The sequence below is a fragment of the Arabidopsis thaliana genome (assembly GCF_000001735.4).
Source record: "Arabidopsis thaliana chromosome 1 sequence".
Taxonomy (NCBI): Eukaryota; Viridiplantae; Streptophyta; class Magnoliopsida; order Brassicales; family Brassicaceae; genus Arabidopsis; species Arabidopsis thaliana.
The window spans coordinates 12,637,014-12,652,855 of NC_003070.9; the positions used below are offsets into that span (position 1 = coordinate 12,637,014).

At 36.6% G+C, this 15,842-nt stretch overlaps 2 protein-coding genes, 2 long non-coding RNA genes and 1 pseudogene across 6 annotated transcripts; 2 read left to right on the forward strand and 3 right to left on the reverse strand.

Moving 5' to 3' along the window:
* Window positions 1-40: 40 nt before the first annotated feature.
* On the forward strand, window positions 41-1,679 carry CYP94D1 (cytochrome P450, family 94, subfamily D, polypeptide 1; the record flags this gene model as incomplete). Its single annotated transcript, NM_103176.2, has 1 exon — window positions 41-1,679. One exon carries the CDS (start codon window positions 41-43, stop codon window positions 1,535-1,537), a length of 1,497 nt encoding a protein of 498 aa, NP_174713.1. The 3' UTR covers window positions 1,538-1,679.
* Window positions 1,680-4,067: 2,388 nt separating this feature from the next.
* AT1G34545 lies at window positions 4,068-5,405 on the reverse strand (annotated as a pseudogene; the record flags this gene model as incomplete). Its single annotated transcript has 1 exon — window positions 4,068-5,405.
* A 1,229-nt stretch (window positions 5,406-6,634) lies between these two features.
* Window positions 6,635-6,869, reverse strand: AT1G06777. The gene has a single exon (NR_139147.1). It is a non-coding gene; the product is annotated as an other RNA (long non-coding RNA).
* On the forward strand, window positions 6,668-6,984 carry AT1G06783. The gene has a single exon (NR_139148.1). It is a non-coding gene; the product is annotated as an other RNA (long non-coding RNA).
* A 2,676-nt stretch (window positions 6,985-9,660) lies between these two features.
* On the reverse strand, window positions 9,661-15,633 carry EMB2756 (transmembrane protein (DUF616); the record flags this gene model as incomplete). Of its 2 annotated transcripts, NM_103178.2 has the most annotated exons (8): window positions 9,683-10,158; window positions 10,655-10,833; window positions 11,165-11,421; window positions 11,770-11,981; window positions 12,465-12,817; window positions 12,900-13,466; window positions 13,546-13,849; window positions 15,382-15,633. In NM_103178.2, the coding sequence occupies 8 exons, from the start codon at window positions 15,631-15,633 to the stop codon at window positions 10,075-10,077; spliced, it is 2,208 nt and encodes a 735-aa protein (NP_174715.2). In that variant the 3' UTR covers window positions 9,683-10,074. The 2 variants fall into 2 exon arrangements, with proteins under 2 accessions (NP_001323111.1, NP_174715.2); NM_001333112.1 differs by lacking the exon at window positions 15,382-15,633 and having other exon boundaries at window positions 9,661-10,158; window positions 13,546-14,283.
* Window positions 15,634-15,842: the final 209 nt, after the last annotated feature.

Here is a 15,842-nt window from a genome sequence, read left to right on the forward strand (position 1 = left end):
TATGTTCAAAACCTAAAACGAAGAAGACAAACTAAAGAAAATGGCGCTCTTAATATTCATCTTCCTCCTCTGTTTCCCTATCTCCATCTTCTTTATCTTCTTCACCAAGAAATCTTCTTCAGAATTTGGTTTCAAGTCGTATCCAATCGTCGGAAGCTTTCCTGGTCTTGTGAATAACCGTCACCGATTCCTCGACTGGACGGTGGAGACTCTTTCTCGATGTCCAACCCAAACGGCGATTTTCCGGCGACCAGGGAAGCAACAACTCATCATGACGGCGAATCCATCTAACGTCGAGTATATGCTCAAGACCAAATTCGAGAGCTTCCCTAAAGGCCAACAGTTTACTTCGGTTCTTGAGGATTTTCTCGGCCACGGGATTTTTAATTCCGATGGTGATATGTGGTGGAAACAGAGGAAGACGGCGAGCTACGAATTTAGTACTAAATCTCTCCGTGACTTTGTTATGAGCAACGTCACCGTCGAAATCAACACCAGGCTTGTTCCGGTGTTAGTAGAAGCTGCAACCACCGGAAAGTTGATAGATCTCCAAGACATATTGGAGCGATTCGCGTTCGATAACATCTGTAAATTAGCTTTCAATGTTGATTGCGCTTGTCTCGGCCACGACGGAGCGGTCGGTGTAAACTTCATGCGGGCCTTCGAAACCGCTGCGACGATTATATCGCAGCGGTTTCGGTCGGTGGCTTCGTGTGCATGGAGGATTAAAAAGAAACTTAACATTGGATCAGAGAGAGTTCTGAGAGAATCAATCGCGACCGTCCATAAATTCGCAGACGAGATCGTGCGTAACAGGATTGATCAAGGAAGATCAAGTGACCACAAGGAAGATTTGCTTTCTCGGTTTATCAGCAAGGAGGAGATGAATTCGCCGGAGATACTCCGTGACATTGTCATAAGTTTCATCCTCGCGGGACGAGACACGACTTCCTCTGCTTTGAGCTGGTTCTTTTGGTTACTCTCTATGCATCCAGAGGTGGAAGATAAGATTCTGCAAGAGCTAAACTCGATTCGCGCACGAACTGGGAAGCGAATCGGGGAAGTTTACGGGTTTGAACATCTTAAGATGATGAATTATCTTCACGCTGCTATAACTGAATCTTTAAGATTGTATCCACCTGTGCCAGTGGACATAAAGAGTTGTGCTGAGGACAATGTATTGCCTGATGGGACATTTGTAGGTAAAGGTTGGGCAATAACCTATAACATATTTGCAATGGGAAGGATGGAGAGTATTTGGGGGAAAGATTGTGATCGTTTTGATCCTGAGAGGTGGATTGATGAAACAAATGGTTGTTTTAGAGGTGAGGATCCTTCTAAGTTTCCTGCGTTTCATGCTGGACCAAGGATGTGTGTAGGGAAGGATATGGCTTATATTCAAATGAAATCGATAGTCGCTGCGGTTTTAGAGCGGTTTGTGGTTGAGGTTCCAGGGAAGGAGCGTCCTGAGATTCTATTGTCGATGACACTTAGAATCAAAGGAGGTTTGTTTGCGAGGGTACAAGAGAGATCTTGAGTTACTTGTTGGAGAAGCAACATTTGTTTGCTCTTCTCTTTTCGCTTTTTTTTTTTTGAAATGCATGTAAAATTTATTAAACCCAAAACCTTGTTACAATGAATGTTTCCATTTGTTTGCTCTTCTCATATCTTAAAATGTCCACATTTGCACTACAAGAAATATCTACATTATTAGTAAGAGAAAAAAACTATTAAATATCATCAATAGCGTTTTCATAAACGATAGTGTTAAAAGTATGATTCAACCTTGAGACTCTAAATCATCATGGAGAAAAACATGAAGAAGCAGAGTAACGTTTGGTAAAGCCTCTACAGCAACTAGAGTATTGGAATGACATGTTCAAGTGAAAGCTTCTAGTTCAAAGAGAGACTCTCAAGGGAATAAGGGAAAAGTCACACGTGTGGGTTAATACGTGTGAAAGTTTGTTATTCACAGAGCTCACCGCTTTAGTTTCTCTTGGTTACTAGAGTCGAGAGGTGAGTGTAATCAAAACAGATTCTTATCCTCAATTCTGGGTTCTTGGTGAGAGTTAGAGAGAGAGAAGTGAGAGAGAGTAATTCTCAGGTTTCTTCTTGTTCTTTATCTTCTTCTTCTTCATCTTCTTAGAGAGAGATTTGTAAACGAGAGTTGGTGAGAGATCTCCATTGAAGAGCACCATTGTAACCTCTTAAAACATTAGATAGTGGATTTGGCTTGTGAGGAGCAAATCCTCACCGAGACGTACCTCAACGTTGCGAATTGCAACAGAGGGAACTCGTAAATCTCGTGTTCTTAGTTTCTTCTTTATCTCGTAATTGTAACAATCGAAGAAAGCAAATTGGTGTTAAATCGAATCTGATTTACAACAGATAGCGTTTTTTCCGTATGCTATGATAGATTATTCTACTATAGCATTAGTAAAACAAATAAATGGCGCTTTCATGCTTAACATCTCATGCATCTGCATGTATAACTATTCTACAACCCGATAATGAAGCAGAGAAGACAATGGTGCACGTTAATTAATATGAATCTCACGTTTTTATTTTGTGGTCTACGTGTTTAATTTAATAATCTACGTGATTATTAATTCTACTTTATTACTTTTTAATAAATTATCGAACCCCCAATCTCACCTCTCCCTTAATTCTTTTTCTATAAGGCTAAGTGGCTAACCATGCTCAACGAATTATTTTTCCAAAGTTTTACTGTTTGACTATGCCGTAATAAACAAAGTTTCAAAATAAAATATTATTGTGCCACTCCTGATGAGAGGATGTTGTTGATGATAACAACCATCGTGGATCTCCACTTTCACATGTGGTACAATACAATAAAGGATGACGATACACACAACTGTTGTGCATGTAAGTTTTCTCTATAAAAAAAAAAACAATTGTGATTAAAAATTATGGCTGACTTATCCTTAAACATTTCTCCAGGTTGTCCGTATATGAAAGAATTGTGTGATAATATGATACGAGTCATATGAATACAATTAACAGGCTGTTAGTGAATTGAAATAGATTTAGTACAATAAGACAAAAGATTTTACTTCGATCTACTTAAGAGAAAAGTGTTTGTGTATTTGGAAGCTACAAATACGTTATTAACTCAAAGAATCCGATGCCAGCGATATTGTATTTTGAGTGATCTCCTATTAGATTGCTTTTTAAAAAAATACATTATTTCTCTTCAATCGATTACGTTTGGAACACGTCAAACAACCACCAAGTTAAAACTAGGTTATTGCAGAAACTGAGCAACAACAAAAAAAAAAAAAAAATGGAGGAAGAACTGAAGAGCTTCGTTAAAGTATGGGGTTCTGCAATAATCTCTATCTCTTACTGTTACTATATACCATCGAAGATCAAAAACGGTGTTCATCGATTACTTTAATTTTATCAAACTTAATTAGACTATAATTACTTTGAGTTATTTGAATTTAATTTATTTTAACTTAATTTAATAAGATTTATTTTAATTTAATTATATTTTATTTTAATGTATGTATGTTTTTAAACTTAATTTTATAAGATTTATTTTAATTTAATTATATAATATTTTATTTTAACTTAATTTTATAAGATTTATTCAAATCTAATTCAGTTTAATTTATTTAATCAAGTTTAATTTAAATTAATTTATTTTTTTTATATTTAAATTATATTTTTTATCACTAAGTTGTTCGTTTGCTTATCGATGGATTCAACGACCAATCTTAGCGACTAATCGCAAAAACATGCTATTGATCACTAAAATTTAGCGAATGAAAATTACAGTCGCTGGTCGCTGTCAACTTTCGCTGCAATTTGTCGCTGAACCAACGACGGGAAAATAAACAATTTTTGGTTGCTGTATTACAAAGATAGAAAAGGATCGATGAAGAAGATGAAGATCGAGAGAGTTTGTTACGGAAAGAGAAAGTTCTCATTCATCTTAATAATTACACTGTACAATTACTCTGTTATATACAAGTGTGGTATAAGATCTAACCAATACTAAACCGAACAAATATAATTAATCTAAACCGGCCTATGTACTCCAATAGTCCCCCTCAAGATGAGGCATAGATGTTGTGTAGACTCATCTTGGACAGTAAATGAGTGAACTGGTGAGGGAATAGAGGTTTGGTAAGAATGTCAGCTACCTGGTCTTCTGTTTTGACATGTAGAAGCTTCAGCTGACCATTATCAAGCTTGTCTCGAACCGTGTGGCAGTCGATTTCGATATGCTTGGTGCGCTCATGAAAGACAGGGTTGATGGCAATGTATACGGCTGCTGTACTGTCCGAGTATAGAATGGGAACAGAAGTAGCAACCCGTAAAGCTATAAGCAAAGTGAACAACCATGCCATTTCACAAGAAGCCAGAGCCAAAGCTCTATATTCTGCTTCAGCAGATGACCGAGAAACAGTGGGTTGTTTCTTCGAGCGCCAGGAGATTAGAGAAGAGCCAACAAACATGGTGAAACCAGTTGTAGATCTCCGACTATCTGGGCAAGTACCCCAATCTGCATCTGTGTAACCCTTCAATGTAAGATCAGAATCTGCAGAGTAGAAAAGGCCTTGACCCACTGTACCCTTAATGTACTGCAAAACTTTATACACAGCTGTAAGATGAGATGTTCTTGGAGCAGAAGAAAACTGACAAAGCTTGTTTACAGCAAAGGTAATATCCGGACGTGTAATGGTGAGATACATCAAACGACCAACCAAGCTTCTATACATTTCAGCATCTTCTAACAAAACACCATCTGCCTTGGATAATCTCAGATTTGGTGTCATAGGTATAGTAGACGGTTTACAGTCTAACATACCAGCAGAAGTAAGCAATTCCAAAGCATATTTTCTTTGACAAAGAGAAATACCTTCAGTGGTGCGAGCAACTTCCAGACCCAAAAAATACTTCAGTGGTCCCAGCTCTCTCAGTTTGAAGCTTTCTTTTAATGCCTCTGTTAATGAAATAGCAAGAGACTCCGTGGTACTAGCTATGACAATGTCATCAACATACACCAAGAGGGCAATAAAATCTGAACCTTGACAACGAACAAACAATGTGTGATCTCCCTGTTGTTTCATAAAACCAAGTTTCAGCAAAGACTCAGAAAATTTCTTGAACCACTGACGAGATGCTTGCTTCAGACCATAAATAGACTTCTTTAGCCTGCAAACAGCATTAGGAGGTAAGGAGTCCCCCTTAATATCAGCATAACCATCAGGAAGTTTCATATAAATTTCTTCGTCCAAGTCACCATTGAGAAACGCATTAGAAATATCAAGCTGATTCAGAAACCACTGTTTAGAAGCTGAGACCTTCAACAATAACTTGACTGTAGCCATCTTAGCCACAGGAGAAAAAGTTTCTGTATAGTCTAACCATATTACAAAGATAGAAAAGGATCGATGAAGAAGATGAAGATCGAGAGAGTTTGTTACGGAAAGAGAAAGTTCTCATTCATCTTAATAATTACACTGTACAATTACTCTGTTATATACAAGTGTGGTATAAGATCTAACCAATACTAAACCGAACAAATATAATTAATCTAAACCGGCCTATGTACTCCAATATGCTGTCGCTGCTTTCAGTCACCAGTGACAGGCAAACGAACATTGCATTTTTAAATCATAACAATTGGAGACGATGATTTAACCGGTAATTCTGATGATTTAGTGACTATAGCTCCATTGTAAGAAATGACATAATTGTGACGCTTTTTTAGTCATTACTAGTAACGAATTAGTAACTATATTTTCGCTTTCAAATGTGACAGAAATGTGATGTTTGATAGTCACAAAATATGACGATTTTTTGACGATTTTTTTAGTCGATAAATGTGATGATTAAGTAACGATTTTTTAATCATCACTAGTAATGATTCAATAACTATATTTTCGTTTTAATTAGTGACAGAACTGTGACATTTTGTTAGTCACGATATATGACGGTTTTAAAACTCTCATTATAGTCGGTAAATATGACGGTATTATTTTTTTTTTAACACCAAACCAAATATATTAGATTATAAGAGTATTACATAATAATACATGATACATGAACCTATTCAAATACAACCATTAAATAAAATAATGGAAATTATACACAATTTCGATGAAAATGTGGAAGTGACCCTGCTTTCCAAACGGAAGTCTTACAGGCAACAGATGAAATCTGTTAAGTCCCCTTGTCATATACTCGTAAAAGGCTAATATTTTATAGATGAAACTCCCAAATGCTTTCTGCATCACTTTGATTAATCGAACACACCGATATATTGCTTGAGATGAATCTCGATCATGTCTTTTATAACACTCTATCCATCGTCGCCGGTTAGTGATCATGATTTCTTTTTCCATAGAACTTGAATAAATGGATCGTTGGACAGCAAGTACATCATCATCATCGGACCATGAATATGAATAAACGGATCGTTGGACAACGAGTACATCACCATCATTGGACCATGTCTTTGGAAGGAGGAAATTATCGTCGATGCCAGTTCCTTCACTCAAAAAAATTTGTCTATTGATTCCTGGATCAAATACCCAAATGACTTCTCCAAACCATAGATTTGAAGAAATTTCATCGGTTGAGAACCGGAGATTACATTGGTGAGAGCAACCACCAAAACCAAACTTTAGGTAAGGGAATACATCACGATTCAAATGAATCGACATGACATGGGAAAAGAGACATTGATGGGATGAATTTTCTGATTCGAATATGGCAACGAGTTTACTTGAAAATGGTAACTGTTTGTCACTGTTCTAAACATGACAATAAACACTGTCACTATTCGAAATCAGAAAGTAGATCGAACAGAAATCCGATTGATGAAAATGTCTCCCATCACAATTATTAAAAACAGAAGAAAAAAGAAGTAGAAAAGCAAAAAAAACTACCGACAAATGCCGGCAGCCTGTAAAAAACGAAACAGGAAATTAGTTTTGTTGGTCGCCTCTGTAGTCGCCGAGGGAGAGAGGGAAGTTATATGACGGTATTGTTATTTTTAGTTTTCGTCGCTGTTTGTGATAAAACAGTTACCAAATATAACGTCACAATATTTGTAACGTTTTTGATACGGAAAAAAATTATGACAAGTATATTGCAACTGTTTATAGTTAATCACAAATTCGTCATAATATTTTTATTGTTACAGATTTTTTGGCATAGTGACGAAATAATATATATCAATACAATTAATTTTTTTTTTTGGGTAGACAATAAAATTAATTCTTTTTGTAGTGAATTAAAACTTTTATGCGGTCCGTGGATAAAAGCTTTATGACTCCTAAAAAGGCATGACCAATATACACCAGAGAAAAATAACGTCCAAGTTAGACACGACTATCCCATAATTGAAATCAGATATTGTAATATATTTCAAGGAAAATGAAATGAGATGTCTCAGTAATCTGCATGATAAAGAACTATTAATCGAGCTAGTAATACCTGATTATAACGTGTCACGAATCATGATCGATAAACGAAGTACGTGGACTTTTTCTCCGAACACTTCAATGAATGGGTATTGACAAATTTAAAGTCCAAGGTCATCATCATTCGTGACCTTTATCTGCCTTATATTGGAACAAGAGATAAAAAAAAAATGCGACTATGCACCAGTATAACACTTTAAGTTTTATTGGATGTAATAAAACTTGTAGAATTTGTAGTCGGCGATCGGTCTTTCGGCACCATTTGGATCTAGGGATACCCAGGAGGGCTATTGCCTATTGTAAAATTCATTACTCCCTTATGTCTAAATTAAACAATGCTATATATATTATTATAAGTTAATACTTTTTGGTCTAAATTAAAGAATTATGAAACCACGTACCACTCAATATATATCGATGACATGCTAGTCAAGTCATAGAAAAGTTGTGAACACATCTAACTTCAGATCCAAAACTTAAAGTGTTGTCACAAGTTCTAATAAGAAGTTAAATTTTATTTACATGTGAACTTTTAAGTGTTGTCATAATAAGATGTTAGATTGTAATTATTAAATCTACAAATTAAGGTATTTTTGTGAAATGATAACTAGTGGATCGACCTATTTATCTTAAATATTAGTCAAGACATGACCTTTCCACTATGAGATATTGTTATCTCTGATACGTTTCTTCGAGATGGTGGCTCTAGTTATTGGTCCTGGTATATTCATGCGTGGATCATGCTTTGGTACTATATTACTTCCAATTCAAAACTAATTGGCAATGAATGAATTAACCAACTATCTGAAATGAATGTGGGATATTGTTATCCATAATACCAAGTTGACGACCTTCTAAAAACACATTTTGACTCAGTAAAAGATATGATATAGGAAAGAAAACAAAAACTCAAAACCAAAAAAAAAAAAACAGAAAATATCAGTCACATATAATTGTCCATGAAAAAAACTAGCCTAGACAGGTACAACCCAACTTTGGTTAAAGTATGCCCTTGACTTTTACTAATAGTTATTATGAAAGCAACGGTGATTGAGAATTGTCTACGCTGCATCCCAAATAGAAACTTTGGCTCATAGGGGTTAGGAATATCCTAGGTATTAGAACTATCTCTCCAATCATAGTACCAGTTATGATTTAGCCTCGATAACATGATTCGCTAGTTGAGCGATCTGCAACCTTGTACAATTACACAAATAACTTTTAAGATTGATACTCTGGAGCACCATAATAGGAACACCGATCTTCAATACTAATATATGGTTTGGCAATCCAGATATTTTTACGTTATTAAAAAAAATTGGTGTATAAACCATCCCATTTTTTTTGTTGATGACCAACACCTCGATGCTATATGAACTAAGATATATCTTTTCTTGACCTGTGTGTAGAAGGATCTAGAAGATCCACAAGTTAATATGAAGATATTGTAATATTTATTATATTGATATGTATAGATTTATTTATATCTTAGTTTAGAAAACCATGTTACTATATAAACATATGTAACCCAAAGCTTATGATTATGAGAGTAAATATAACTTCTTCCAATTCTAAACTCTCATCACATTATCATGTTTATATTTACTCTCATAATCTCATAATGTGTTTCTGACTACCATGTAAATCAATTGGGCCAAGTCCCAACTGACCTCTTAAACAAATGTGTTTATTGTTTCTAAGAAAAATCGAATTCGGATCTGGAAATTTTACCTTTCACCAAATACTACGATAAAATTTGTCAAATGTCTCCTCCAACGCTTCCTCTACCAATAGACTTAACTACCGATAAAATTTGTCTAACGTCTCCTCCAAATATAATCACTTTACCTCCAAAACACTTATCAGCTTCGGATTTCACAACATCAATGAATACTACGATCTAACGTCTCTTAAACAATGTTTACTGATCATAGGAGTCTCTGTCTCACACGATTAGATTAGCTCTCCTGATCAATTCGCCCAGATCAGAATCCGATATTATCGAGTACATAGTAACCTCATATGAATTTTTAAAAAATCAAAAAGATCTTAAAAGTTAAAATTGAACACCAGTTTTAAACTTGACAAAATTAAGATTTTCTTCCTAACCGGGAAAACACTCCTAAGAGCATAATCTTGTCTTTTGTAGATTATACCGTGTTATGTGAATGTTTGTGTGAGTAAACATGAGAGAGTAAGATATCAGCGAACTTAGAGAAATCATTTATAAATAATATATAGGGGATGAGTATATTTTCTAAGAGTAAATTGTTGCACGATAGGGATACAGACAAAAACAAAAGCAATGAATTGAATAAAAATGGAGGAACCCTTTCATGAATCTAATCAAGCCCCTTTTCTTCTTCTTTCAAAGTTTCAACTCTTAACGCCGCCTAAATCTACAAATCACCTCACATTGTTTTCGTATATACCTCATCTGGTTGTCGCCACAAGCAACAGACTCGGTCCCAATGTACAACAACATCTGGATCTTCTTGTAGCAGTTTCCAAGTCACTGGAGCAAAGAAAAAGTGGCTTTTCTCCATGTGAATATAGCAGTAGAGTCTCAAAGTACTATACACGACGGATACAGCTTGGTACAACATAGAGTTGTTTATTGTATTGCTGCTTGTATAAGGTTTCGCTTCTCGTCTGATCTGTGACGGAACAACTTTGCAATTTTTCTTCTCTCACAGTCCTGAAATCCAGATGAGGAAACAAACAAAACATAAGGAAACTTAGAAATCTGGTTCTCGATACTCGTAACTACTCAGACCTAAATATGAACCTAATTCATAATTCCACAAATCCATCGGTTGTGTTTTATCCATGAACAAGAGCATCGGTTTTGAGACCCTCTCTGTTCCATAGGATATGGTTCTTATACTAACCAACAGGGATTCAACACATATTCGACCTGGTATTATCATTTTCTACTGACAGTTCAATCGTTACATAGTTTCATGACCAATATCAATGACTCAGGTTACAACCATTACATATTACCACGGGCTCCATGACTAGACAAATTACTGCATTCGATGTTTGGCTCTATTACTAGTTTATAGGAGGACTTCAGTTCATATCATGTCAAGAGCACTTTTGACATTACAATTCTAAACCCAGCTTACACACATGGAGGCAAATCAATAGTTTAGATAATCATGAAGACTTTTCAAAAAAGAGATCTTTACCTTGAACATGTGAAGATTAAATGGTTTATCAGGATTCATCCTTCTTAGTTTCTGGTAAGTATAGGCAAAGCTCAGCTGGTCCCGGGGAGTGAAGCGTTCCACTTCATTGAACCAAAGACATGAGAATAGGTTCGACATGGGAGTATGAGCTCGTACTATGAAAGACCCCTCTGGAACATCTTCAGATAAGATAAAAACAAAAAAAGACGATTGTAAATTTATAAGCAAGCAATCCGTACAAAAGTATTGTACGCATGACCAACACCAGGTAATGATTCGACCCACAAAATGCATATAACCTAAATGCTGGAATAACTATGAAGATACTGTTCCTAAGGATCCAGTTGCTAGTGTGAATAATCATGAACCTTATAATACTAGATAAGATTTCAAAACCCTGTGTGCTTGTTATGAGTAAACCCATTAGCAGTTAAAGACACTAACTAATGAAAACACTCTCCAAGGAAGGTACTAATCCTGGTTTATATCAGTCAATACACAGATCCTTACTGCTAGGAAGAAGCTTGAACGGATCCGAAGCATTGAATCTGGTCAGCCCATCAGCCTTGTAAAACTGAAACTGTTGATTAATAACAGTATGGTTATACTTGTTCAGCTTCTTGTTTTGTGCAACCTCTTCCCATAAACAATGACGGTCATAGTGATTGGATATAGCATACTCGTGACCTTTACGCCATAGGAAGTACTCCAGAATGAGTAGTGGGTCCAACTGAAGTCGTAACTTGCTGTCCAACCAGATTGAGTACCTGGAAGAATATAAACCATGTGAGTTTCTGTGTGTGGGTTGATACAAATGACAGATCTGGTCTGACTTGAGAAAATTTTCAGCGGGTATTGCATGTCACATTCCAAAGCATATTTCCAGAGAACCAGTTTCAAGATCTAATCGTCAATGTATTTCACATTTAACCTTTGTCTTTGTAGCTCAGAATGAAAAGTATACACATGCTTTATAACTGATGTTATTTCCGGTACTTTTTTCAATTATACTTAATTATGAGTCACTGACCTGTTCTCTACATGCAACTGCTGGAAAACATATGTGCTAGTCAGACCCATCAAAATGAGAGTTATCGTTATGACATGAGACTCACCTTGCTGATGGGAAAAGTCGGTGTGGCAACATTTTTGGTATTTTTCCTACCCTCCGCATATCTGCGTAAGGAAGATTCTTCACGACAACCAACTTCCACAGACCAATGAATCCTGCTCTGTCTGGGGCATGTCCTTCTGCAGAAAGTGTTTGCATGGTAATCTCGTCCACGAACACAATGAAGCATACATTTTTTCTCGACAACCGACTTATCTAAATGAAAAAAGAAAAGAACTAAGGTTAGCATAGGTAACAAAAATAGCATAGCCATGAATCAAAAGGAAAATACGAACACAACAGATCAAATATGTCTTCTGAGGTTCTTGAGGAAGCGATTCTAACAGATGGCTGTCCGTGGTTGATGAAAACACCCACAAAACCAACTTTCAGATGCCAGCTATCTAAATATTAGTAACACACAATTTGTGTACCTAGCTCAAAACTGCTCAATTTAATCTTATTCCCAGCAACTAGTCTACAACAACATCCACAGTTCAACACATGCCACTCGAACTCAAAGATAACTCAAGTCGCAACTCGCAAGTCTCTGTTACTGACTATGTAAGCTTAGGGCCAACGTATGGGAGGTAGGCTACTCTAAACATACACAACTCACTGGTCATAGTTTCCAAATCTTAACATGGAAAAGAAACGACCACAACATAAACATAATCTAAACGATGGACAGAAGCATACCATTTTGTTGGCAGGAGGCCTCAAACGATCAGAATTGCCAAAGATGCATGAGCTAACAGCGATGTGGCATCTACTGATATAATTAGTATCATCTTCTGTCAGGTCAAACCCAGTGCTTGAAGATCCTTTGGGACCTTTGACAAAGCCGCAATGAATTTTCTTGTCTTGAGCCACGAAGGAATCTTCTCGCTCCTGTAAACTCTGATGACCTGCAAATCTAGGCTCCCACTGTTCTTCTTCATCAGGCTTATCTTCCTTCTCTATGTACTGTAAAGAAAATCTAGCAGATTTTCGAGTATTCAAGGGCTCCACTATTGGTTGACTAGAATTCAATAGCTTCATTTCACATGAACCTGAAAGATATGAACAACAAATGAATGATGAGCAGCAAATACCCACACTGACTTCACAACCAAGCTGATCACAAATTATCACCTGAAGATCTGCGACGACCTCTTCTTTTAGTATCAGATCGTGATGTTTTCCCAGACTTACCACCCTTACTAACAAGAGAAGAATCCCCAAGTGACATTTTTGAAACACCTCCATCATCCTTGTCCACATTCTCTTGCTTGGTCACCAAATGAACAACCTTCTCTTTATGCACCTCTTCATTATCATCCTCATGCCCAGAATCAACATATTCATCCCCATCATGAGAATCAATCGCATCATCATCCTCACGATCCCTATCAACTCCCTCATTGTTTTTCTCATGACCACCTTTCCCAAGCGTAGCTTTATACTCAGCTTCATACATCTTCAACTCATTCCTTCCAGCTTCATTATACAAACCAATCCCCTTCACAGGATTATGAACTTGTTGTACATCCTTTTTCACTTCATCCTCATTATAATCATCATCTCTTCTTCTATCATCTTTATCCCAATACCTCGAATCTCGTCCATGAATCACTGAACCTTGACCAAACTCAAGCACTTTCGAAGGATCTAATCTAGTCACATTCGTCAAAAAATCACCCTCATATGAATCAACAAATCCTGCCCACAACACAACTCTAATCAAAAACAATCTAAGGAACTTCAACAGAAAGATCCAGAGAACAAAAAAAAAACTGACCTTTATCATCGTAGCTATTATAAGTAAACCCAGAGATATAACAGTAAGCGAGAACAGTAACAAGAAGCACAAAGCAAAGAACAAACACAACAGAACCGATTCCAAGTCGACGAATCTTATCAGCTCTCACGGATCTTCGCCACCTGTTGTTGTTACCTTTAGTAGCTCCACCGACGCCGTTTCGGATCCCGATCGTTACGTGATCAGAAGAAGCTCCTCCGCCGTTGCCGCGAACACTAAATCTATCTGTTCCCGATTGTCTAAATTGAGCCATTTTAGCATTGTCGTCGTCGATGAGCACTCTCTACCAAATATATATATACACAGAGACGCGAGAAGAGTGGTGGTGAAGGATTTGTGTGAAGTATGGTTGAAGCAAGGTTTTTTGGGGGAAGAGTTTGGTTATAGTTGTTCACGGACGAATTAGATCGATTTCGCCATTAAAGTACAAAAATGTGATTAGGTGAGAGAAAGGAGAAGATGCAGATGAATGCGCGTGATCGGCGACGCGCTTCCGGCAGAGATTAAACTTTATACGGTTGTGTGTGTGCTTCTGGATCTGTGTATAGGAGGAGTCGGCCGCTAGATCTGACCCGACCCGATTTCTTTATGGATCATTCGGTTTTCTGGTTTTTTTTTTTTAATTTAAGGAGGAAAAAAAACAGAGGAAATATTGGTGTTTTCTTTTTTACTCAACATCAACTTCATTAGATCATCAAATTAAGTAGGTGTTGGATGAGAGTTATGTTATACATTAATGGTGTTGAATAAGAATAATCAATTAATTGTTGGAGCTTAATAAATCAAGTGAACAAGAAGAAGATATTGGGTCGTTTATGCATCGGGTTTAGTAGGCCTGGGCATTATATCTGAACTCGAAGAACCGAACCGAATCTGACCTGAAATATCTGAATCCGTTCTACTTCGGTTCCAACTAATTACCTGATCGGATTCTGTTTTCAAATAATTGTGGGTATCGGGTATTACCCGAACAGAACCCGATATCCGTGAGTATTTTTTATACCCGAACATATATATACACATGAGGACATATATACATTGATTGGATTATGGAACAAGCTCAAAATAAGGTTTACATCTTGTTTCATGTTATTATCTTAAAGAAAAACTTGTTATAATTCAGGTCTTTTGGGTTTTACGGATACTTTTATGTATATTTGGATATATTTGGATAAAGTTTGGGTAAGTAGTATTCAATCCGAAATAGTTTTGGTTATTTATCGAGTTTTTCAACAAATACCCGAATTATTCAGATCTGAAGTAAATCCGAACCGAATCCAACCCGAAAGACATGACCCAAACGCGACCCGAATACCCAAATGCCCAGAGCTATTGGTATCGAATTTAGTCGGTTTAGTATTCAGTTTAGATTGTAAAACGACTAAAACATTAGTATGATCTAAACCGACGTTTGTGGATTATGAGGATTGGAACTATGATTTGAGATATAAGTTATGAACGAACAAAAACAGACGAAGGCATTTTATTACATGACAAGTGAAACGAACTTTGTTTTCTGTGTCATGCATGATATTGGCGTTAAAAACACACGAAGGTGATGTCAGGTTACGCTACGTCCCGACTTACTGTAGTCCCCAACTCCCAAAAGGAATCTTTATAAGCAACATATCAGTTGAATAACAAGTGAGATTTAGTCGAAATTACAAATAATTCATATCAAGGCAAGCAAGTTTTACTAGACCAAACAGAACCGCGCTTACCAACAGTTTGGTATGGAAACTAGACACTACTAATCTTGCTATTGCTTGGCAATAACCATTAGAGAACAAGTCTCATCTATGTGTCCAATTTAACTTCAATCTTAGGAGATTTTTCAAGAAGAGAGCTTAGCTCAGTAACATAGCTACCCCAGTCACTTGTGGCATTAACACCCGAACCAGAAATCCCTTCCTTTGTAGTCAGAGCTCCATAAAACCGCTTCATTGCGACTTCAGTCGAAAGAGCATGCACATAACTGTGTAATCTCTGAAACTTCTCTCTAGTTTCTTGCTCATCGATAAGCTTTTCTCTAAGCTCATCCGGGAGGAAAGCCAGCACATTAACCATATTAGAAAATTGAACCAATATAAAAGAGACATGTGTCTCATATATAAATCATCAAGCCTCTTAGCTAAGAGTTTTTTCTAATTCTCTCTCTTCATATTCTACTTTCATATGCATAAGAACTATCTAAAAACCTTCCATTGAGGATGCTCTAAGCCTAAACAATCCAAGCAAACACAAGAACTCCGCTAAACAATGAGAACAAATTTGTA